This window comes from Trachurus japonicus, chromosome 9 (assembly GCF_045865225.1).
Source record: "Trachurus japonicus isolate A0001 chromosome 9, Traja_1.0".
Lineage (NCBI taxonomy): Eukaryota > Metazoa > Chordata > Actinopteri > Carangiformes > Carangidae > Trachurus > Trachurus japonicus.
In genome coordinates, this window is record NC_140915.1 from 7,902,612 (window position 1) to 7,927,438 (window position 24,827).

At 41.4% G+C, this 24,827-nt stretch overlaps 1 protein-coding gene and 1 pseudogene across 1 annotated transcript; both read right to left on the reverse strand.

Annotated features, from left to right (window-relative positions):
- Positions 1–6,205: 6,205 nt before the first annotated feature.
- LOC146980887 (natterin-3 pseudogene) lies at positions 6,206–6,784 on the reverse strand (annotated as a pseudogene).
- A 3,687-nt stretch (positions 6,785–10,471) lies between these two features.
- LOC146980888 (polyunsaturated fatty acid lipoxygenase ALOX15B-like) lies at positions 10,472–23,886 on the reverse strand. Its single transcript, XM_085788082.1, has 15 exons — positions 23,838–23,886; positions 23,506–23,684; positions 22,947–23,148; positions 22,786–22,867; positions 22,373–22,494; positions 22,167–22,268; positions 18,335–18,501; positions 18,055–18,198; positions 16,633–16,836; positions 16,386–16,472; positions 15,142–15,311; positions 11,997–12,118; positions 11,778–11,878; positions 10,886–11,056; positions 10,472–10,787 (listed from the first exon to the last, which is right to left on the reverse strand). The coding sequence occupies exons 2-15, from the start codon at positions 23,653–23,655 to the stop codon at positions 10,608–10,610; spliced, it is 2,004 nt and encodes a 667-aa protein (XP_085644208.1). The 5' UTR covers positions 23,656–23,684; positions 23,838–23,886; the 3' UTR covers positions 10,472–10,607.
- Between the last annotated feature and the right edge of the window lie 941 nt (positions 23,887–24,827).

Here is a 24,827-nt window from a genome sequence, read left to right on the forward strand (position 1 = left end):
AGACGCGAATGGAGCGGCAACTCTACATTGAAAATCAATGTAAATGGCGCGATGACACGCGATTCAGGCGGAGGCGGCGCGAATGGAGCGTCTGGAGCGATGAGACGCGGCGCGAATGAAGCGGCGCGTCTGAAGCGGCGCGAATAAAGTTGAAAATATTGAACTTTTCAGGCGGCATCGCGCCGTGACATCCAATCAGCGACGAGTTCAAGCCGACGACGTCACTTCTCTGTACGGTTGTTTACACTCAGAACAACATGAAGGAGAAGCTAATTGTATTTGAGCTGTGTGTGGGCACCGCTGCCGTCTTCTACACAGAGTGGACAAAAAAAACAACAACAACACACACACACACACACACAGTGAACCCAGACACGACGGTGGGTGGTTTTCCGGTGTTTCTGAGACTTGTACAGCAGTAGTACAATGCAGCAACGGTGGTGATATCAGCCATGATCGACGTGGAAAGAGAGCAGGTTGAGATCACCGGTTTTCAAATGAACGGGCGGAGCGTCTAGCGCGAATGACGCGATGGACGCGAATGATCCACAATGACCAAGCGGCGCGATGGAAGCGTCTGGCGCGATTATATTCGCGTCTATCACGTCCGGTGTGAACGCCGCTTTAGGCTACCGTAGTCACTGTGATGATGTCATCAGGGTGAGAATGTTTTAGGCTGCGTTCCGATCCACAGTTTACTTGGACAGAGCCCCCTACTCCCTTCTCCCTGCACAGGGAATCTGCCGTAGGAAACTTCATTTAACCGATATTACACCAATCGGAACACCCTGCAACGTCACAGCTGTTTCCGGTCGAGTTTAAAAATAAAGTTTTTAAGTTTCAAAATGTTTCACGCCACTATCACCGTTTAGACAGATCTGAAATGATTGAAGAAACATTACTATTTCTGTGTGCACAAGCAAAGCAGTTTTGTGTTGCAATGCGTGGTATTTATTCAGTTTGGGGGTATCAGGGTGTGTAGAAAGCATCAGTGGCTCAGCTGACAGGAAAGCTAACGGCTGTCGCTAAGCTAACGGCGGCCGCTAAGCTAACGCAGCTAAGCTAACAGGACGTCAGCTGTTAAAACCCTCCCGTTGTCGGACACGACATGAAACTACTCTTGTTAGCTCAATCATGTTGTAACTAAGATATTCGCCGGAAAAAATATTTTTTCATGGACCGTTTATTGAGCCACTGAGCTATTAAAGTTCGACAGGTAACCATTAGCCCTGCCAATTTACGTAACGCACGTAAACGGACCGCAATGGCTGATGGGTAATATCGGTTGTCAACATCCGGTGAACTGGGCGAAGTGAGGAACCGTTGTTCACTCCCTCCCTGCACAGTTCACAGTACCCTTCAAACTGCTCCCTGCGGTTTGGAACCACACTGAACATGGCGGCACACCCTGTGCAGTCCACTGTGCAGGGAACTTCAGGTCGATCGGAACGCACCCTTAGGGTTAGGGTTAAGTAAAGTGAGCAGCTGAACTACAGCGTGGTTTTTAACTTACTTAAATACTGAGATCAGCACATGCCCAACAGTATAAGCCACACATTGATGATATGAAATTAGTTGCTCTGTCGCTCTCTTTGCAGTGCACCTCCGTGTACGAAGTTCTGAACTTTATTTTTCTTATCTTTTGCCTATGTATGCGACTCGGGTTGTTTTTCCTTTGCTTTGTTCTGAAGTGAATTAAAGACAACTCTAGCCTACTTGAAGATCCATCTTTGGTCAGTGTTTAATTGGAGTCTTTGAAGTAAATGTCGGATAAGTTCACAGCCCAAAGGACGAGCTTATTTACTCCGACAGGAGCGACGGCGGCGGAGCGATGTTTCGCTCTGTCGCTCGAGATGAGAAATCCCAACTCTCCGGCCGTCAGTCGCTCAGCGCTGATTGGCTGCCGTAATCCCGGTGGTGCCGGTGTAAACAGAGACACATGGCAGTGGCATGACGCCATCAAAGCGAAGAAACTCCATGCTTTCCTCAGCTGTACAAATATAATAGGCTAATATTAATGCTACTAGTAGTAGTAGCAGCAGCATAAATCACTGCAAAAAGAACCAAGATCTGTTTTATCTCCCTGTGTTAACTGAGCGTTTCAAGATCTTGTCCTGACAAGAAGAACAGTCTGGTGATGAATCAATGAGGTACAAAATGACGACAGGACAAGTTCATGTTAATGTTCACGTACTTTTAATGAGACTTTCAGTCACAAGGGTCAAACTCTCTGACAGACCACCACCTCCATTTTTCTCTCAGGGACAAGGTGTAGCGTTGGGTATGGGCTCACAGCGGTCCACCACGGCCCGGACGTCTCCCACCTGGACGCTCTCATACGTCCCTTTGATCTTTTGCCTATATTCTCTAGTTTTGGTGACATACTCACGAAATGCAGTGAAAGGGATTTTTAACTCGTACTTATATACCATCATGGTGGCACTGCACATGTGGTTTGGTGGGACGTTCATCTCCACGGTAACAGACTGGGTGATGGTCTCTGATACTGTGGTTCCCTGGGTGAATGACTTTGTTGTTGCAGTGCTAAAGCTAATGCCAGCGCTAACAAACGGGAATGAGGCAGTGATGCTGCCTCCAACTGTGTTTGTAGTGGAAGTACCAGCGTCCCACCTTTGATCCACCTTGAACGCCTTTGTCAGTGTCACTGTTTTCACAACTTGTTGGCATTGATTGTTGGCAACACTTGACCTGTGCATGGCCTCTGGGTTATGTCTGGTCACATCTGCCCCATCAGTGTTGTAGACAACATCAGTGAGGCGCCAGCTGATCAAGTCTCCTGCCTGAATCTCACTCAGCAGTCGAATTGTTTCGAGTAATGCGGTGAAATCCTCTAAAGAAGAGAAAGGACAGGCAAATAATTAACATTTATTTTCATTTAGCTAATATATATTGTATATTTCTGAATGATTCATTGGCAAAATGAGAAGCACAAACAACAAGAGTGTTCAGATCATGAATCTTAAACCTGTTCCTGTGCTGAAACTGTTCACTTTGTCAGAAATCATTGAGCTAAGTGAAAAGTGACCAGGACCTGTAGCAGCCACACTAAAAGTTTCAAATGACATTTAAGCTGCGTTCACACCGGACCTTTTGTTTTTCGAAAGAGCGACGAGTTTAGGCTACATGTTAAGTCAATGCAAACGAGCAATTGAGCGTTTAATCGCCCAGGCGAAAAAACGCTGGGGCTCGGAGCGACGGCGGCGGAGCGATGTTTCGCTCTGTCGCTCGAGATGAGAAATCCCAACTCTCCGGCCGTCAGTCGCTCAGCGCTCAGCGCTGATTGGCTGCCGTAATCCCGGTGGTGCCGGTGTAAACAGAGACACATGGCAGTGGGCATGACGCCATCAAAGCGAAAATGGCTCTGTGCCAAATTGACGAGCGAATGCAGCTGAGCGACGGAGCGTTTTTTCCAGAGGGATACGAGCGACAGCGACAAAAATAAAAGGTCCGGTGTGAACGCACCTGACTAGAAATTATAAAACGGAAAGGTGAAATCCGGCAATCTGATTGGTTGTTAGCCGTGGTATAATGAGCATATACCATGGCTACTATTCTAAAGCCTTATCACAGCGTAGGCTATCACTCCGCATCAGGCACGTATGACTGAATGGAAGTTGTTGTCATGTATCCATGACAACGGACTGTTGCAGTCCGTAGCAGAAGACAGTTGACTTGGAGCTAACGTCTAGAGAGGTGGGACTATTTTTTCCACAGTGAGGCTATTGGATAATATGTATTTCTGGTTGAATAAAACTACATAAAATTGATTGCGTATCCCTCTTGCATATTGCCTTTATTGGTAACCGGTTTCTTTCCCGCGTCCGGCCGAACAACGCCCCTTAGCTGTGGTATAGCTGCAGTTACTCTACTGACCACTAGAGTGAGTCAATCCTCATAAATCAGTAAAATGTCTAAATCTTTAAATTTTAAAGCCCATCCCTATTTTAAAGAATTGTTTTTGTAGATCTAAACCTTTGTGAGAGACAGTTCCTGTTCTGCACCTACACAGAGGTTATCACACAACTCAAACACTAAGGAGTACAGACTCAAGACAAACAGCCCAGTTCAGAGGTTCCCAGTCTGTGTGCTGGCGCCCTCTGGTGGCACAACAAAGTGTTGCAAGCTGGCTAAGTTGTTTTAAAATCAAAATAAAATACACTAAAATGTTGCTGTTTTTGTTGTTGTTGTTTGTTTTGTTTGTTGTTGTTGTTGTTTTTTTACATAATTTTCTGTCATGTTAAAGCCCATCATAATATACTGATGTGTGTAGCAAAACATGACATCCACTCTTCACTCAGTGTTGTGTGTTTGGTATTTTTGGCAAACATTCCCACCTCAACCCTCCTTCCCTGTCCCAGATAAACCCAACAGAAACCTGTAAACATCAACAAGACACATTAATAATACTAGTATGTGTTTCACCTAAAGTGTGTATTGTGTGATCGTTGGCCGAGGACGGAGCGAGCAGGGAAAGCTGCAGCAGCACCAACACTAACAGCTTCATCTGGACAAAAGATACAGAGAACAAAATGCGGACAAAATCAAAAACAATTGTGACACAGATACAAGTCCTACTATATCTCAATTTAATGTGTAATGACAATAAAGACATTTTCTAACTGCAAACTGTTCCCAGAGTACATATCTTTATATCAATCCATAATGATATAAGTATCCTTCTCTAAACTTACTTTTTTTCCTCCTGCTATTAGAAAATTTGAAGAAAACTTTAAAAAACTTTAAAATTTGCCATCCATTTAAAATAAATGTAATGAAATGTATTCACTGCTGTGGTCACAGTGTGTCACTTGTTTCGCTTCGAGTTCTGTACCACCAGGTTCGTACACCAGTTCAACTTTCCACTCAGCTTTAAAGCTCTCTGATTATTGACCTACGTTTGTCTCTTTGGCCGAAACTTTGACCATTAAACAAAAACTATAGTGTTTGTTTAGTGGTCAAAGTCTCTGCCTATTAAAACCTCTCTTTTTCTCCTAAAAAAATGGCTGATAAAACCAAAGTTTCTTGAAAACCAGTCTTTCTTGGTTTTCTTCCTACTCCACTCTGCAGCGTTGCAACCACTGTGTAGTTCTAAATATTTAACTCTGGATAAATAAGATCATTTATGACAAAATATCAATGAACACCACAGTATAAGTGTTCATCTAGTTTGTTAATCATTAACTTCCAATGTTTTTTTAAACCCTGACATGTCCTGAAAAACTGGTTTGTCATTGTTGGTTTATAAATGTTGAATCCACCGTTTATCATATAAAGTGGTGCTATATTTGTTAAATTCGTTAATAAAGTGCTAGAACGTTGGCTTTTTACCATTTTTGCTCATGAATTTGCAATTTTCCAAAAAATAAAGTATGAAATTGCACTTTTCACTTTTAGCTTCTTGATTTTTTATGGTTTTGTGTGTGTGTGTTTACACTTTAATTGTACATGAGGCAAGGCAAGGGAATTTTATTTGTATGTTTGCCCATTTTTACAAACATTTTGTACATAGCATCATTACAACATCCTCTGCCCTTAGACCCTCACATCGACTGAAGAAAACCCTTTTAACGGGGGAAAAATTGGAGAAACCTCATGGTGAGAAACAGACAGACAGACGTGAAATAGATGTGTACAGACGAGGAAAACAGTTGGAGTGGAATTGGTCAGTTACATGGCCAGTAGCTATTTATATAATCTATTATTGTCCAATACATATTATATTCATTCGACAGGTTTTCAATTTATCTTTAAACACCATTTATAAAGTGCTGGAATTTTAGAAACTCTTTTACAATTAAATAAAAAATGTAAAAACAAAAAAACTGAGTAGCCAAAAAAAACATGTTATATGGCCAGTATTTATATAAATAAAATAAATATGATTTATATAAATATTATATTCAATTGTCAGGTTTTCAATATATCGTTAAAAACCATTCATAAAATGCTGGAATTTCAGAAACTCCATGCTTTCCTCAGCTGTACAAATATAATAGGCTAATATTAATGCTACTACTATTACTACTACTACTATTATTATACAGGACAAGATCTTGTCCTGACAACAAGAACAGTCATATAATTGTCTGGTGATGAAATCAATGAGGTACAAAATGACGACAGGACAAGTTCATGTTAATGTTCACGTACTTTTAATGAGACTTTCAGTCACAAGGGTCAAACTCTCTGACAGACCACCACCTCCATTTTTCTCTCAGGGACAAGGTGTAGCGTTGGGTATGGGCTCACAGCGGTCCACCACGGCCCGGACGTCTCCCACCTGGACGCTCTCATACGTCCCTGAGATCTTTCGCCTATATTGTCTAGTTTTGGTGACATACTCCTCAACTGCAGTGTAAGGGATTTTTAACCCGTACTTATATACCATCATGGTGGCACTGCACACGTGGTTTGGTGGGACGTTCATCTCCACGCCAACAGACTGGGTGATGGTCTCTGATACTGTGGTTCCCTGGGTGAATGACTTTGTTGTTTCAGTGCTAAAGCTAATGCCAGCGCTAACAAACGGGAATGTGGCAGTGATGCTGCCTCCAACTGTGTTTGTAGTGGAAGTACCAGCGTCCCACCTTTGATCCACCTGGATTGCCTTTGTCAGTGTCACTGTTTTCACAACTTGTTGGCATTGATTGTTGGCAACACTTGACCTGTGCATGGCCTCTGGGTTATGTCTGGTCACATCTGCCCCATCAGTGTTGTAGACAACATCAGTGAGGCGCCAGCTGATCAATTCTCCAATTGAAACCTCAACCGCCAGTTGAATTGTTTCGAGTAATGCGGTGAAATCCTCTAAAGAAGAGAAAGGACAGGCAAATAATTAACATTTATTTTCATTTAGCTAATATATAGGCTATTGTATATTTCTGAATGATTCATTGGCAAAATGAGAAGCACAAACAAGAGTGTTCAGATCATGAATCTTAAACCTGTTCCTGTGCTGAAACTGTTCACTTTGTCAGAAATCATTGAGCTAAGTGAAAAGTGACCAGGACCTGTAGCAGCCACACTAAAAGTTTCAAATTACATTTAAGCTGCGTTCACACCGGACCTTTTGTTTTTCGAAAGAGCGACGAGTTTAGGCTACATGTTAAGTCAATGCAAACGAGCAATTGAGCGTTTAATCGCCCAGGCGAAAAAACGCTGGGGCTCGGAGCGACGGCGGCGGAGCGATGTTTCGCTCTGTCGCTCGAGATGAGAAATCCCAACTCTCCGGCCGTCAGTCGCTCAGCGCTCAGCGCTGATTGGCTGCCGTAATCCCGGTGGTGCCGGTGTAAACAGAGACACATGGCAGTGGGCATGACGCCATCAAAGCGAAAATGGCTCTGTGCCAAATTGACGAGCGAATGCAGCTGAGCGACGGAGCGTTTTTTCCAGAGGGATACGAGCGACAGCGACAAAAATAAAAGGTCCGGTGTGAACGCACCTGACTAGAAATTATAAAACGGAAAGGTGAAATCCGGCGATCTGATTGGTTGTTAGCCGTGGTATAATGAGCATATACCATGGCTACTATTCTAAAGCCTTATCACAGCGTAGGCTATCACTCCGCATCAGGCACGTATGACTGAATGGAAGTTGTTGTCATGTATCCATGACAACGGACTGTTGCAGTCCGTAGCAGAAGACAGTTGACTTGGAGCTAACGTCTAGAGAGGTGGGACTATTTTTTCCACAGTGAGGCTATTGGATAATATGTATTTCTGGTTGAATAAAACTACATAAAATTGATTGCGTATCCCTCTTGCATATTGCCTTTATTGGTAACCGTTTTTTTTCCTGCGTCCGGCCGAACAACGCCCCTTAGCTGTGGTATAGCTGCAGTTACTCTACTGACCACTAGAGTGAGTCAATCCTCATAAATCAGTAAAATGTCTAAATCTTTAAATTTTAAAGCCCATCCCTATTTTAAAGAATTGTTTTTGTAGATCTAAACCTTTGTGAGAGACAGTTCCTGTTCTGCACCTACACAGAGGTTATCACACAACTCAAACACTAAGGAGTACAGACTCAAGACAAACAAAGTGTTGCATACTGGCTAAGTTGTTTTAAAATCAAAATAAAATAGCCTACACTAAAATGTTTTTGTTGTTTGTTTTGTTTTTGTTTGTTGTTGTTGTTGTTTTTACATAATTTTCTGTCATGTTAAAGCCCATCATAATATACTGATGTGTGTAGCAAAACATGACATCCACTCTTCACTTTGTGTGTTTGGTATTTTTGGCAAACATTCCCACCTCAACCCTCCTTCCCTGTCCCAGATAAACCCAACAGAAACCTGTAAACATCAGCAAGACACGTTAATAATACTTGTTTGTGTTTCACCTGTGTGAACGTTGGCCGAGGACGGAGCGAGCAGGGAAAGCTGCAGCAGCACCAACACTAACAGCTTCATCTGGACAAAAGATACAGAGAACAAAATGTGGACAAAATCAAAAACAATTGTCCTACTATATCTCAATTTAACGTGTAATGACAATAAAGACATTTTCTAACTGCAAATTGTTCCCAGAGTACATATCTTTATATCAATCCATAATGATATAAGTATCCTTCTCTAAACTTACTTTTTTTTCTCCTGCTATTAGAAAATTCCCAAACTTGCCATCAATTTAAAATAAATGTAATTAAATGTACTCACTGCTGTGGTCACAGTGTGTCTCTTGTTTAGCTTCGAGTTACCACCAAGTTCGTACACCAGTTCAACTTTCCACTCAGCTTTAAAGCTCCCTGATTATTGACCCATGTCTCTATATGACGTTTGACTGAGACTTTGACCATTAATCAAAAACTATAGCGTTTGTTTACGTAATGGTCAAAGTCTCTGCCTATCTAAATATTTAAACCTTTCTTTTTCTCCTAAAAAAATGGCTGATAAAACCAAAGTTTCTTGAAAACCAGTCTTTCTTGGTTTTCTTCCTACTCCACTCTGCAGCGTTGCAACCACTGTGTAGTTCTAAATATTTAACTCTGGATAAATAAGATTGTTTATGACAAAATATCAATGAACACCACAGTATAATTGTTCATCTAGTTAGTTTGTTGATCATTAACTTCCAATGTTTTTTTAAAAGCCATGACATGTCTTGAAAAACTGGTTTGTCATTGTTGGTTTATAAATGTCGAATCCACCTTTATTATATATAGTGATGCTATATTCGTTAAATTCATTAATAAAGTGCTAGAAAGTTGGCTTTTTACCATTTTTGCTCACATGAATGAGTATGTAATTGCACTTTTCACTTTTAGCTTCTTGATTTCTTATGGTTTTGTGTGTGTGTGTTTACACTTTAATTGTACATAATAATAATAATAATAATAATTCATTAATTTTGTATAGCGCTTTTTCAGTGACCCAAAGACGCTTTTACATGAGGCAAAGCAAGGGAATTTTATTTGTATGTTTGCCCATTTTTACAAACATTTTGTACATAGCATCATTACAACATCCTCTGCCCTTAGACCCTCACATCGACTGAAGAAAACCCTTTTAACGGGGGAAAAATTGGAGAAACCTCATGGTGAGCAACAGACAGACAGACGTGAAATAGATGTGTACAGACGAGGAAAACAGTTGGAGTGGAATTGGTCAGTTATAGGGCCAGTAGCTATTTATATATTCATTCGACAGGTTTTCAATTTATCTTTAAACATCATTTATAAAGTGCTGGAATTTTAGAAACTCTTTTACAATTAAATAAAAAATGTAAAAACAAAAAAACTGAGTAGCCAAAAAAAACATGTTATATGGCCAGTATTTTTATAAATAAAATAAATATGATTTATATAAATATTATATTCAATTGTCAGGTTTTCAATATATCGTTAAAAACCATTCATAAAATGCTGGAATTTCAGAAACTCCATGCTTTCCTCAGCTGTACAAATATAATAGGCTAATATTAATGCTACTACTATTACTACTACTACTACTAATAATAATAATAATTATTATTATTAGTAGTAGTACTACTAGTAGTAGTAGTAGCAAAAAGATCTGTTTTATCTCCCTGTGTTAACTGAGCGTTTCAAGATCTTGTCCTGACAAGAAGAACAGTCTGGTGATGAAATCAATGAGGTACAAAATGACGACAGGACAAGTTCATGTTAATGTTATGTATGCTTATATGTATAAATGTGTGTGTGTGTGTGTGTGTGTGTGTGTGTGTGTGTGTGTGTGTGTGTGTGTGTGTGAATATACAGTCAATAGTATATTGTTTGTCAACAAGGAATACGCTTGAATTGTCTCCATGTTCTTATTTTATTTTATTATACTGATTTTCATTTTTTGCTATATGTTGACAGTGAAATTAATAAAAAATTGTTAACAAAAGAAAAAACATTTTTGTTCAATGAGCATAAAAACAATATCACAAACTCCTCAGCGTAGCAGATTCACATATTTTTACAGGTGTTTTTTTTTTTTCAATTCCCTTCAGCAACCCAATCAATATATCATTTATTTTTCCACAGTATCAATCAAAAACAGTGCATGCAGTTCTTCCCCTGCTGCCTTTTGTTCATGTGAACTAAAACTGGCCAACAGCTGAGGAAGTCACACCTTCTGAGCTTCAAATGGCAACACTGTTTTCTACGTTCTTTGGATCCAAGTATGTGTATGGGATTGGCAGGCCCTTGTTTCGGACTTTGATGGCTGTGCTCAGCTTTTCAAGTTCTCCCTGGAAGAGCCGGATCAGCCTGCAGGGAACCTCCTCAGTGAAATGGTCTTCATTGTACTGGCCAAGCTGAACCTAATGAACAATGGTACATTTTATTTTTTGTTCACAAACATTTAATGTAGCTAATGTTATGATTAATGTAATTTTTCAAAGTAGTTTTAAATACTTACAAAGTCTGAAGACTGCTTGCTCAGTAGCCACATGGTGGCCATGCCATGAACTGTTGTGTTGATATCAGGGAAAGTCTGCAGCATCGTGGCCTTGCTTGTTGTCCCCTTTGTCGTTGGTGGAGGGAGTTGTAGGGCGATGGGAGTGTTGGGCATCCAGCCACCATAGTCATACTACAATAAACAGATATTTAATGGAGGACTGGTTAAAATGTTTTGAGGGATGAGTGAACTCGGATCAAATCAAATTTCTAATTAAGACCACTATGATCATGTCCAGAAAAAGCAAAATCACCATTTTGGTCCAGACTGAAATATTGCAACAAAATTACAATATGTTGACTTTCACAATCCCCCGAGTTTTCCTTTAGCACCACTATTCGGTACTATTTGTTCTGAGAGAAATCTTTCAGGACTAATTGACATTAAATTTGGTTAAGACATCCATGTTTTTTCTACTGGTATCACCACTGGATTCAAATGAACATGTTGGTTAATGACAAATACCTTTACCTGTCATTACAATCAGTTTCAGCTGTATTTTGTCTTTTGTGCTAATTATGACATGTCAAAATAAAAAACAGAATACATTGTTTGCATTGTCCTTGTGCATTTCAGCATTTGCTGTATTTACCTAAGAGCAGTACAGACTCAAAGTCCTGCTGCTTGTAGAGTTTTAGCTGTTGGCTGTTTGGCTGTTTTCTTTTTTGTATTTTTTTTTTTTTTTGCTGCTAGCTGCAAAACAAATTGCTTTGACTTTGAGGTCAAATGTCACCTGGCCAGAATTAATCTATCTCTCTCCAGCATAGAGAAACAAATTAAGCGACTCTTCAGCCCATCCCAAAAAGTAGAGCCACACTTTAATTGAATAATCCAGTAAATTAAAAGGATTCACCTGTCCAGAATTCACAGCTGCATGCTGGGCTGAGCAAGTGAAGATCGCCATGGTTACAAACTTGATCAGCTCAGCCACCGTGGTAAATCTCTTCGGAATTCCTGAGAATTAGACAGCACAGTGAAATAGGTCAGTCAGTCTCAGTCATGATTGATGTCAAATAATGTTATGTAAACACAGTCTAGCCAACATGCATGGCACCATTTCTTTTAACCCCACCTGTCTCTGCTTGAGAAAGGAATCCGTGTTCAAAAATGTCCTTAATCCACTTCTGCAGCTCAGAGTCTTTCTTGACCTCATCGTCATTCTTGTAGTAGTGGCTGAGTATTCCCTTCACAAACCTTTGAGAAATGTGGATAAGTACTGTAAAACACATACATTTTTTATACACATTGTAGTGGCAAAACACTCTTGTGAGATGATGCTATGTCCATTCCTTTAGACTTGAGGGAATGGTGTTTTTGGGGATGTTGGTGCAATGGCTGAGAGTGGACAACATAACTTTAAAGGAAGTGTTAGATGAGAAAATCAATAGCACTAGCACATCTGTGCATTAAGGGTGTGAGTTTTAGCAGAGTAGCTTGGCTTAAAGCAGAAGTAAGTGATATATTTGTGTTAATATAAGGGGCCGTTTACACGAAGACGCTTGCGAGTAAAGACGATAAAATATTTTATCGGAAGTGCCTTTCGTTTATATGGTGACGGCGTTTTTGGGGCTTGAAGACGCAAAAATCTCAAACCACCCCTGAAAGTGGAAAAGTTGAATACGCTCCAGCGCAGCGTCTCCGCCTAAACAGGCCAAGACGCAAAACTGGCAGATCTGCTGTTCTGCTCACGTCAAGTCGGCGTGTTGACGTCACGATACAAACAAACATGTCGGATTACATCCACCCTTCAGACCTGCAGGCTACTTTGGCCGCAATAACTACAATTATACAACAGTTAGTTCCGACAGGTCCCAACCGAGCAATTTGATTGGACAAGAGACGTTCCATGAGTGCTGATATACAGTATAACAGCACTGCAACCTTTTACGGTCGTTATCACTCCGCTGTTCAGCAGTGGACAGAAGCTAAGCTATAATGGAGCTAAGTCAGAGCCAGGCTCCCCATACAGGAGCTGCCCCATCTCTCTGCTGCTACTACAGTTAGAAACGGACCTGAACATTAAAACCTGGACCTGACCTGGTCCGTCTAATTGGAGATAAATCTCTACTAAACCCGGCTGGAAAAAAATCGCCGCGGGGCAACTACGTTTTGACGGCGATGTGTTTTGATATTAGCTTTAGCTGTTGTTAGCCACGTAGCTCAGCTACTTAGCTTCAACTGTGTTTATAATGATTACATAGCAGATAAACAAATGTAATACGGTATCGATAACGTCTCTGTCTGTCTTCACGCTGGTCCTGTTGCTCCGGTGCTGATCAGACACGGGCTCAGAACCAGAACCAGCACTGAAGCAGCTCGGTGGAAAAGCTTGTAGCTAGTAGCAAGCTAGTATGAAATGTTTATGTGTTGCCTGGCAACAGCCTTGTCTCCCTTCCAGTTGCGGAACTATTTCTGTTGGCGGAGCCAAATAAATGATTAAATAAACAAACAAACAAACAAATCATAATCTCTTGTAGTTTATTACTGTTCTAAAATGCGCACGTAGCACTGTTGTATAAAAGCAATATCACACTGGAGGTCGTGCTGTTGTTAGCTGTAGCCATGTTTTCCTTTTCTGATTTCCCGGCACAGTGACGAAAAGAAGGAAGGTTCTACGCATGCGCTTACGCATTGCGGCGTTTGTGACAGCACCACCTAGTGGTCTGGCGTGCATTAGCAATGGATTTGTACACACTTTTGCGTCTCCGTATGCACACAGATTTCCTCCCGAGAACGCTCGTGTAGACGCGAAATAAAAAGTGAAGACGCGACGCCACTTTTGCGTCTTCTGTTCACACCGTCTTCGTGTAAACCTAGCCTAAGTCTTAAATAGTTATATCTTCCGACAGCAATCACTTACATAGAGTGTTTGGTCTGAAACACGGGTCTGTCAGTCCCTCTGCTCTGCTCTGAGCCGAGGAGAAAACATTTATCGTATCCTACAGTTTTTATCCAATGAGGAGAGAGAACGGCATGCAGGGCTGTGTGTGCAGCCAAGGAACGCCGTGAATGTGGCGACGTAGGGACGAGGACTGTTATGGTGCGTTCAAGGAAACTCGTATTTTTCCGACCGTGAAGTGGTACCAGTTCGATCTGGTACGAGTTCACCGGTCGGAAGTTACGAGTGGCCGTTATAGTGACTTTCACCGGTAAAACATGTCGGAAAAACACGAGTGGGTTGCCTGAAACGCTACAAAGTCGTAAGTTGTGACTTGAAGCTGTAATTTACGATTTCAAAAGCCTGCCTGGAACGCAGCATTAGCGAAAACGACCGGACCACTTACTTCTGCTTTAACATGAAGGCTGGAAGCAGGGATAAATGGATGCTTCAAATACATACCTTCAAACACATTTAAATCATTGTGAAAATGACAAGTTGTGGTTTCACAGGGAATTACACGCTGCAGCTTTTCTTTGTAAAGGGTGTAGAATAGGAATCCAGGGTTACAGTAAATAATACTTATAAAATGTGTTAACTAAATATTTTTTCCACTTCGTTTACAGGATGGACTTCTTTATTAAAGAGGAACTATGCAGGATTTTATACCATACCTACATTTTTAGCTTAAAGCAGAAGTAAGCGATCCGGTGGTTTTGGCTAACTTCTTGTCAGCCGATGGAGTTAGCAGTCCCCGCCCTCGTCCCTACGTCACCACATTCACGCGCATCCCTTGGCTGCACACACAGAGAGGACCGCCCCTTTATGCCGTTCTCTCTCCTCATTGGATAAAGGTTGTAGGACACAAGGAAGTATACAAGAAGTTTTCTCCTCGGCTTACAGCAGAGCAGAGTGACTGACAGACCCGTGTTTTGGACCAAACACTCTATGTAAGTGATTGCTGTCGGTAGATATACGTAACTATTTAAGACTTATATTAACACAAATATTCCGCTTACTTCTGCTTTAATTAAACAGCTTTGGAGTAATTGTGATGGTTAAATATATGATTTGTTACTGGATTTGTTACTGCAGTGGACTGGACTTGCGTAGTTCCCCTTTACTGTAAATAGCAGAAGTTGAGAGATGCCAAGAAAGAGAATAAGATGCAAGATGTCCTTGTTTAGATTTATACTGGGGATGTTAGTTAACCCCCTAGCCATGGAGGTGCCCATGGTTTAGTCAAAGTACATCAGGGAGGGTTCATACAAACTAACCCAACCAAGGTGTAAGTCTCCATCTCGTATAGAAAATACAGAATGGAAACTGCCAAAAGTACCTGAAGATGATATCCCAAAGCCGCAGTCCATCATCCCTGTAGTAGTAGTTTGGCACATCCTTAAGCCCACGCTCAGCAATGTCTTCTGGCATACAGAGGGAGCTGTAGGTCACTGATGACAGCGATCGCTTCAGGATTTTCAGCATCGCCTCTCCGCCAGAGGATGCAAACTAGAGAACAACCAATTATGAAAGCAATGTAGTGAACAACAAACAGTAGTCATGATACTGAAGAGAAAAAATAAAAACCCTGATGTGTAGGTAATGGAGCAGGGGCGGGTCTTCCATGGTGGCACGGAAATCTGATTGGCCACCCTGTGTGCCCCCCCAGTGGTCATTCACTTGTGGTAATGTCAATCACTGTGAAAAGATCTTAATCACTCCTATGTTCAAGCACTGACTTCTGACTGATTACGAAAGGTGACAGGCTTTTGAATCTGTTGCACCAAGGCTTTGGAATGCCCTGCCTTCAGAATTGAGAGCTGCTTCCTCAGTTATATCATTTAAAAAGCAGCTAAAAACCCACTTATTTACTCTTGCCTTTTATTAACTCCTTTGCACTGTAACCAATGTATTGCTGATAGTTGCTCTGCATTGTTGTTGTTGTTGTTGTTGTTAGGGTCCGGGCAGCTAAGCTGCCGGGAACCTATTGTTTTCCTAGGAATTCTTTCTGTTGATCTTGTTTATTGTACAGAGCTGAGCTTTAACTACTGGGTAAGAGTATAAGATATTGCTGTTCAATGTGAGAATTTATTATGTTGCTTATTTTGCTTTTTGTTTATAACAGAGTTGATGATTGATTAGAATCTTAATGTTGACAATGACAGCGGAAAATTAAAAGGTCATAGGCACCATAGGCATAGGCATTAGTGCTGCCAATAAAAACAAGATGAAGACATACTGTAAACAGTGTGTAACTGTACAATATAAATACTGAAGAGAGCAATCAGTGATAGCCTTCATTTTTGTTACTTTTGGACCAATAGGAGCCATCTGGGCCACATGGCTCCTATTGGTCAATTTCTCTGCAGCCGCTAGAGAGAATGGATTTTTTTGTTTGTTGTTTTTTTGTTTTGTGTTGTTTTTTGTTTTTTGTTTTGTTCCTTTTGCTCTTCACATTGTGTAAATCGTACTATAGGGCCATAACCACCGTCTAAATGACGTTAATAATAATGATCAATCTTTCAAATCGTAGACCATAGCTTTAATTATGATAAAAATGGCATACCATAGCATTGTTCTTACCTGTGTGAAAACTCCTTCCTTAGATATTAGAAGACGTCGAGCCAATAAGTTGATCTGCAGAGTGTAGCGTGTGTGAGGAATGAACAGCTGAGGGAAAGAGGGACCTCTGTTAGTACTCGTCCACCAAGTCAGAAATCTTGATGCCTCTACCGTGTAGCAGATACAATTACAGTTCATCAAATTCAGTCAGTAGAAAAACAAACAAACAGCAAATTATGGTCAATTCTGCACTCTCACATTCAGTTACCTTGTACAGTGGATGCACCATGGGCACATTGCGCAGCAGCGACACTGCAAAAACTTCAGCCAGCAGGTGAGTGCGCAGCAGGTGGAAGTTGAGTTCATGCTCGCTGAAATCTGCACTTCTCACAAAAATCTTGGCCATCAACCAGTCGTATTCGGAATCAGCAGGGACAAAGATGGGATTGTCAGGTGCTGGTTTCTGCTTCAGCTACAGGATGTAGACAGAGGGTCACAGTTAATTCATCCTAGTCGATCCAATACCAGCAGAGAGGACACTAACACAGTTGCTGCTAGTTACACAGAACCTAGTGTCTTGCTTTAGGACGCATTTATACATACAGTACAATACATATTTATTTATTTATATAGCACATTTAAAAATACAACCCAGGTTGTCCAAAGTGCTGTACAATAAAAGACACAAGCAAAACTAGTGACAATAAAACTAGATGGGATACAGGTAAAACATGCAATAAAACAATAAAACAAGAGTGAAGACAAATGCCAAGGAAAAGAGATGAGTTTTTAAAAGAGATTTAAAGTGCTCGAGTGTTTGTGCAGTCCTAATATGCAGAGGTAGGCTGTTCCACAATGTCGGGGCCACCACAGAGAATGCTCTGTCTCCTCTCGTTTTTAGTTTTGCTCTCGGTGTGGTTAAGAGCAGCTGATTAGCAGACCTCAGTGCTCGGGGGGGCATGGTGAAGAACAAGAAGGTCAGACAGGTAGGGCGGTGCCAGGCCATTCAGGCACTTAAAAACAATAAGTAAAATTTCAAAATGAATTCTAAAAGAGACAGGAAGCCAGTGTAAAGTGCGGAGAATTGGGATAATGTGATGGTGTCGCTTTGTCCCTGTCAGTAGGCGCGCTGCAGCGTTTTGCACAACCTGCAATCTGCGTATTAAAAACATATCGATGACAGCATACAGGGAATTGCAATAGTCTAAACGAGAGGTGATAAAAGCATGGATAACTGTATTAACGTGGAAGATATGCCTTTGTCTTTGCGAGCAGTCGTAAGTGGAAAAAGCTCATCCGGACTACAGCGCTGATTTGCTTGTCAAACTTAAAATCATTACTGTATCAAAAATGACCCCCAGGTTCTTGGCAGAGGAGTGGCAATAAGAGGACAGGAGACCAATGGCACTGTTAAAATCAACTTTGTCACTGTGACTGTTAAATAAAATAATTTCAGTTTTGTTGTGATTTAGTTTAAGAAAGTTCCTCATGCACCCATGCTTGGACTTCCTGCAGACATTCCAGTAGGACTTGTACAGAGTCATTTGTTGACTGCTTTCAGGGGCAGATAGATTTATCAAAGCAGATGCCTCCTGAAGCAGCTGAGCCAACATCTTACCCTTCAGCGATTGTCACCTTAATCAGTACTCTAACTCCGATCTTTACTATCAACCATTAGAGCTAATCTCACCTGAATAGCAATCGGCATCAACTTGTCATCAGGTGTTTTGTGGAGCAGAACGAGGGGAGCCATGAGGTAATGCTTCTTCCCATTGATGATGTTTGGTTTAGCTCCATCCAAAAGCTTGTAGTCACACAGGTATATGTTGCCATTCTGATTTTTTAGCAGGGACAAGAAATCATTTTATTTCCAAACTTATGGCTTGAATATTACTACATTTGCAAAGTAAACACATTAGTGCAGATTTATGATCTATTATTAAGTTTTTGAGTCAGTATGAAACACTTACCTTCATTTCATCTGCCAAGCTACACTGACCGCTGCGGAAGACCATGTCATCGGTGACAGGGAAATTTCTGGGTAGGTCCTTGCAGCGTCGGATCAGCATGGGGTTGACACCATTTAGAAACTGGTAGGCAAAGAAAGCATCCTCCCTCCAGTGTTTCTTTACATATTCTGGACAATGAGCAAAGTTTAACATCATTTTCATGATCTGACTATGGTAGCCGAGGGTGAAAACACAACAACAACATTTCACAAAACACAACGACATTTAAAACACAAAAACATTTCAGAAAACAACATTTAACAAAACACAACGACATTTCAGAAAATACGACATTTCACAGAACAGAAATGTTGTTGTGTTTTGTGAAATGTCTTTCACAAAACACAACAACATTTTACAAACACCATGACATTTCACAAAACAACATTTAACAAAACACAACGGCATTTCAGAAAATACGACATTTCACAAAACATTTGATTTATGTTTGTGTTTTGTGAAATGTCCCTCAGGGCCACCGTATCTTACCCTGCAACTGACGTAGGCGGCCTTACCTATGTTTCAACCGTTTCAATTGAAACGGGCCCCAGCCACCAGGGGGGGCCCCAGCTGCCAGCCATCAAGTAAAAGACAGCAGAATAATTCATAGGTTTCACCCATAGACTGTAAAAAGAATGGACGTAGCGTCCGTGACGTCACCCATTGGTTTTGGGGAGTCGTTTTTGTGACTCAAATATGGCGGCCTGAACAGCGCCATGTTGGATTGGCCGGCCGAGAACCCGCCCACTGGCCTCGAAGCAGCTGTCCACGGAGCTGCTCGGACCTGTCACTCAACGTTTCCGCGCCCTGATTGGTCAGAGTTTTAACCTTATAACAGTAAAACGGTAGAGTTAAAAAAAAATTCACCCCCCTCAGAGTGTGTGCGGGGGTAGAAACTATCGATTGAGACAAAAAAACGTTCTGACACCAGGCTTTTAACATGTTTACTGAGGATGCAAAGTCGGCGATTTTAACATGGGGGTCTATGGGGAATGCTCCCTTCTGACACCAGCCCCCAGAGGAAGCCGAGGGGATTGCAGTTTTTTGAACGCGGAAGTGAGCTTCACTTCTCAAACCAACAACTGCCCCCTTGGTTTCACCTTATCATACACACACACACACACACACACACACACACGCACACACACACACACACAGCTCTGTCCACCGTGCGGTCACACACTCGACCCCTGATCCGCTCTACAACCACTGATGCGCGTATCATGCCACGGTACTAATCGCTCCTGATTAATAATACGGCAGGAAATATCAATAACAACGGCTTACCTTTGAAAACGGCCCGCAAACTATCAATAGACCCTTGTTTTCCTTCTCCCAGTATTACTAATTTTCTCTTAGCATTTCTAATGTCCTTTTGTTTTTCCTGCTTTCCTCCTGACGTGCGCCCAGTTGCGTAACCTGATGATTGACGTCTGTCAATCACTTTCCTCCTCTTTTCTTTTTTTCCTCGGGTTAAAATGCCTCCAAACAGGCGATCTATGAGTACGTCCTAACTTAAAGCAGAAGTAAGCGATCCGGTCGTTTTGGCTAATGCTGCGTTCCAGGCAGCCTTTTGAAACCGTAAATTACAGCTTCAAGTCACAACTTACGACTTTGTAGCGTTCCAGGCAACCAACTCGTGTTTTTCCGACCTGTTTTACCTGTGAAAGTCACTATAACGGCCACTCGTAACCAGTGTTGTGCTAGTTACTGAAAAATAGTAACTAGTTACAGTTACTAGTTACTTCATTAAAAAAGTAACTCAGTTAGTAACTCAGTTACTTAAACCAAAAAGTAATGCGTTACTGAAAAAGTAACTTTTTCGTTACTTTAAAACGTTTTTTTTTCCCCAATGCTCCCATTAAATAAAGGTTGATTGAATCCCCCAGTTCTGTAGCTACTGATGCTGATGAAAAAACGTATTTTTATCTGTAAAATTTTACCATCATGCTGCATGATGTCAGCATGTAGCTACAACAGCTTTGACCTAACAGAACTGCAAAAAAATCTTGAGGATGTCTTACTTTGACTGAGTTACATTCAAGAAGCTGTTTTCAATGACGGAAATATATTCACTCCGGTGGTAATTTTTTATCGATCGTCTGTGTTTACCCGGAGCGATCAGCTGTGTTTACCGTTTCAGGTGTCATAATTGGAGTCCGTCTTTCGGACTCCAATACCACTGCTGCTCGGTGGAGTGGGTGCTGGTGTCTCGCTGTGACTCTGGAGCTGTGTCCCGGTTCAGGGGCTGCAGCCTGAACTGACACACAGCTTCGGTCTCGGATGCTACGTTAGCTAACGTTACCTTCGCTTGCCGTCATGCCCTGCTCTGACCTGTCCAGTCCTCAGTCTTCATGGAGCGTGTTTGATTACGTGTGGGACGCTAGAGGGCGGCCGCAAAGTGCTTTGTTTTTCACAGTGTCACATTGCGCTCTGTCTTTCTTTCAATTCAATGAAACTTTATTGATCGCTAGGATGTTATGGGATGTGTGTGCAGCTGTAAAACCTCACCAGAAGGAACGGAGTAACGCAGCGTTTGGTAACGGTAACGGAGTTACTGATTTAAAAAAACAACGCGTTACGTTATTAGTTACTGAAAAAAGTAACGGCGTTACTACGCGTTACTACCCAACACTGCTCGTAACTTCCGACCCGTGAACTTGTACCAGATCGAACTGGTACGACTTCACAGGTCGGAAAAACACGAGTTACGAGTTTCCTTGAACGCACCATAACAGTCCTCGTCCCTACGTCGCCACATTCACGGCGTCCCTTGGCTGCACACACAGCCCTGCATGCCGTTCTCTCTCCTCATTGGATAAAAACTGTAGGATACGATAAATGTTTTCTCTTCGGCTCAGAGCAGAGCAGAGTGACTGACAGACCCGTGTTTCAGTCCAAACACTCTATGTAAGTGATTGCTGTCGGAAGATATAACTATTTAAGACTTATATTAACACAAATATATCACTTACTTCTGCTTTAACAGAGAAATAAAACACAGCGAGAGCACAACTATGTGATATTATTGGCAGCTTATTTACAGATTGTAATAATGGAGGAGACAGCTGTCTGTCTGCTGCTCCAGCACCGCAGCACCGACAGGATCAGCGCCTGTAGACGTCTGTCTGTCCGCATGTCTCGTCCCTTCCTTGTCCGTGGTCGTGGTGCTGAAATAACGCGGAGCACTTTGCTCTCATTACTTTTGTTGCCAATTTAAATTCAGAATATTGTTAAAGCCTGTAGTTTCTTCATGTCTGAAAATGTACATAATGATTTTGCTTTTTGATGAAAACCAACTTCAGTCCTCGTTTTTTCTGCTAAGTCCTGGTTTCTTGCCCAGATAGTGATTTTAACACTTAATGTGTTGTGCGTACCTGTGATGCATGGATAGTGCGTTTACTGCGTCCTTTCAGGGTTTAAAGCATCAGCGACACATAGCTGGCAAATAATTTTATGTTTAACAGGGTAGGGCCTCATATGAAATATTGAAACGGGCCCCCAGATGTTTAAGGCCGCTACTTATCTAACTGGAACAACAAGGAAATAGGAAACAAGTGTTTCACATATTGCAGTCTGGTACTGTATGAGTCAATTTTATTTATACTTTTATCAAGGACAGATCTGAGTCTTGATTGTTTGCAGTTTACTAAAGTCAATAGTTTTCTCATGAGCGAAGCTGAGAATTAGGGTGAAATGTCTTCATGTTTTGACAAATAGTTCCTTAGCAAATTCAGTATTCATCTTATCACAGGAAAGAAAAAAACTTTTGAATATTGCAATTGCACAGCACCTGATATTTCTGTCGTCCAGCTGAACACCTGGTTGATGGCATCAAGGTCAGTCCACCTCTCTGTGTTATCAGCCAGTCCCTTCAGCTTTAGCTCTGTCAGTCTGGAAAACAAAAACAGACACTTCATCATAATAATTCCTTTATTAACTCTTATACACAGGCAGGTTGAAAGATTTAGAAAGCTGATAAAAGTTTTGGATTTTATGCCACTACTGCAGTGTAGAGTAACTCCGTAGTCTTGGTGAAGGAGAAGCGGACTTCACTAGGCAGCGACAAAGGCCCGTCCGCCTTCATGCACTGAGGTATTCCCTCTTCAAACACATACCAACTGGGAAAAATAGCACAGGGACAGCAAATTTAAAGTAAGTGTGGAGATTTGAACAGTGTATCTGTAGACACCCTGGCTGGCATCTTGACAAATATTCATACATTCAGTATAACAACTGCCACATATGTCATAGTGCAGTGGCCTACATTTTAATAAACATTGGCAGGTGTCACAGTGTCGTAAGATGGTTAATATAACATTATATGTTATGGATAAATCCAAACAAAGGTAGGTGAGGATCTATCCCTAGGGTGCAAGATGCTAAACCATGTACAAGCTCTGATCTCTCACCGATAGTCCTCTGCTCGTTGTTTCAGTTCCTGCTCCCGATTGTCCCGTCCAAGATTATGGTCTTCTTCAAAGATTTTCAGAGCTGGAAAAGAGATGAACTGTAAACTGATTATGCCATCGTTGTGCATCTTCTGTAGTGAGACAAACCATTTTCCACAAACCTGTTACTTCTCTGAAGCGTTGCACCTCCTCACTGACCCAGCGGTAGATGGGAAAGATGAAGCTGTGTTCCTCGGGAGATTTCACTTCCACCTTTTCAGGGAACCATGAGTCCTCTGGTAAGGATGGACAATGCTGTTTGTGTAGCTCTATCAGAACCAGCTTTCCCAGAGAGATGGGGCACGACACAGTGAAAGTAGACACCTGGAGGTAATGACAGAATCAGCTTGTGTGTGAGCATGAGACGAAGATGACGTGGATTTGCTCACCAAGAACTGAGCTGTAAAATCCAATAGGATCCTGGATGTAAAGGGATAGACAAAACAAAACATGCCCTGAATATATCATACTAATATTGTGAGGTTGATTATGGGGGCTTTTGGTTACTTTGGTCGTCTTTGTAACCGGAAGTTGCAGAGCTGCAAAAATCCTATTGCTGCACACAAGTCTGAATTGGCCAGGGTTTACATCAGCCTCTCTAAATTGGTATTAAATGTGCCTATAGGCAGAGATGAGCAAGCATGCTGCACATTTAAACAGAGAGGAATATTCTCTACTTACTGCTCTGAAGAAGGATGCGGCTTCTTTGGGGCCCACGAGCCGCTTACGATCACTCTCCCCATCTCTGCCCACCAGCTTTATGAAGACATTGCTCATTGTAGTGGCAGAGGCAAGATTGCCCGTTGTAACCGTCACTTTGTAATCCACCATTTTCACTCTGGAAAGCTTTAAAAAAAGTCCTGATTGGAAAACAATAACAATAAATTATCAATTTACCTGTAATTGAATGAACCTTTAAAACACAATGCACTGTCGTAAATAATTGTAACTAATATAGAATACAAACTTTTACAGTCCGATTTTTGCTGGTTTAAAAGAAGTATCTTTCTTACCTCTGTTAATGAAAGCACCACGTTTCCTTTGATGGAAATCATCACAGGTTTCTCTTTTTATACACTAGCTTTTGTGGGAGGATCCAAAAAGAAAACATACTCACTGTTGTGATGGAATGTCGGACATGGGGATGAGTGAGAGTTACCTGAAAAACCACAGGGCAAAAGTATGTATAATGCATTTCTCCTTCCTCATAACAACAGAGTTAAACAACACAGTACACCAAGATGTATCTGAAAGAGCTCTAACATGATTTAAAAAAAAAAAAAATGTGAGTGCTGAACACTGAGATTATTCAGTGACTTGTAAGCAAAGTAAATGCAATAAACTCAACAAATGATTAAAGCAGAAGTAAGCGATCCGGTCGTTTTGGCTAATGCTGCGTTCCAGGCAGGCTTTTGAAACCGTAAATTACAGCTTCAAGTCACGACTAGAGCACTGTAAAAGAGAGTAACGACACCACCATTGACTCCCGTGGTAAGGGGTTATGCGCCCCGAGTGGCAAGATATGGGTATTGCAAAAGCGCCCAGAAAACCCATTCACTCCAATGTATGTGTGTTGCCCACTTGCTTGTAAATTGATGAAAACGGCCGTGTTTTTGTTTTTAGGTGTCTTGGTCATATCAAATTATACTTAGAATTTGTTTATTACAAAATATAGATTGAAACATTAATGTAGACAACTTTTTTTTATTATTATTATTTTTACTCGCCTATGTGTTAATGTTTATCTGTAAAGGGTCCTCAATTATGCTATTAACGTGGGTGATCTATAAATGTCCTTAAATTATTGAAAACACCACACTTGCTCATTCACCAACAATGCAGAGTTGTCAGTTCTTGGGCGCTTTTGCAATACCCATATTCCTCCACCAGGAGGCGCTTCCATTGAACCAATGCGTGTCGTTACTCTCTTTTCCGACCTGTTTTACCTGTGAAAGTCACTATAACGGCCACTCGTAACTTCCGACCCGTGAACTCGTACCAGA

Bases quoted from the DNA above. Each gene is read 5' to 3' on its own strand.
- LOC146980888 (XM_085788082.1), bottom strand. From the start codon at position 23,655: ATGGTGGATTACAAAGTGACGGTTACAACGGGCAATCTTGCCTCTGCC. The intron at 23,149-23,505 runs GTAAGTAGAGAA...CATTACCTCCAG, and splicing joins CCGCATCCTTCTTCAGAGCA to GTGTCTACTTTCACTGTGTC. The intron at 10,788-10,885 runs GTAAGTATTTAA...ATTGTTCATTAG, and splicing joins GCAAGCAGTCTTCAGACTTT to GTTCAGCTTGGCCAGTACAA.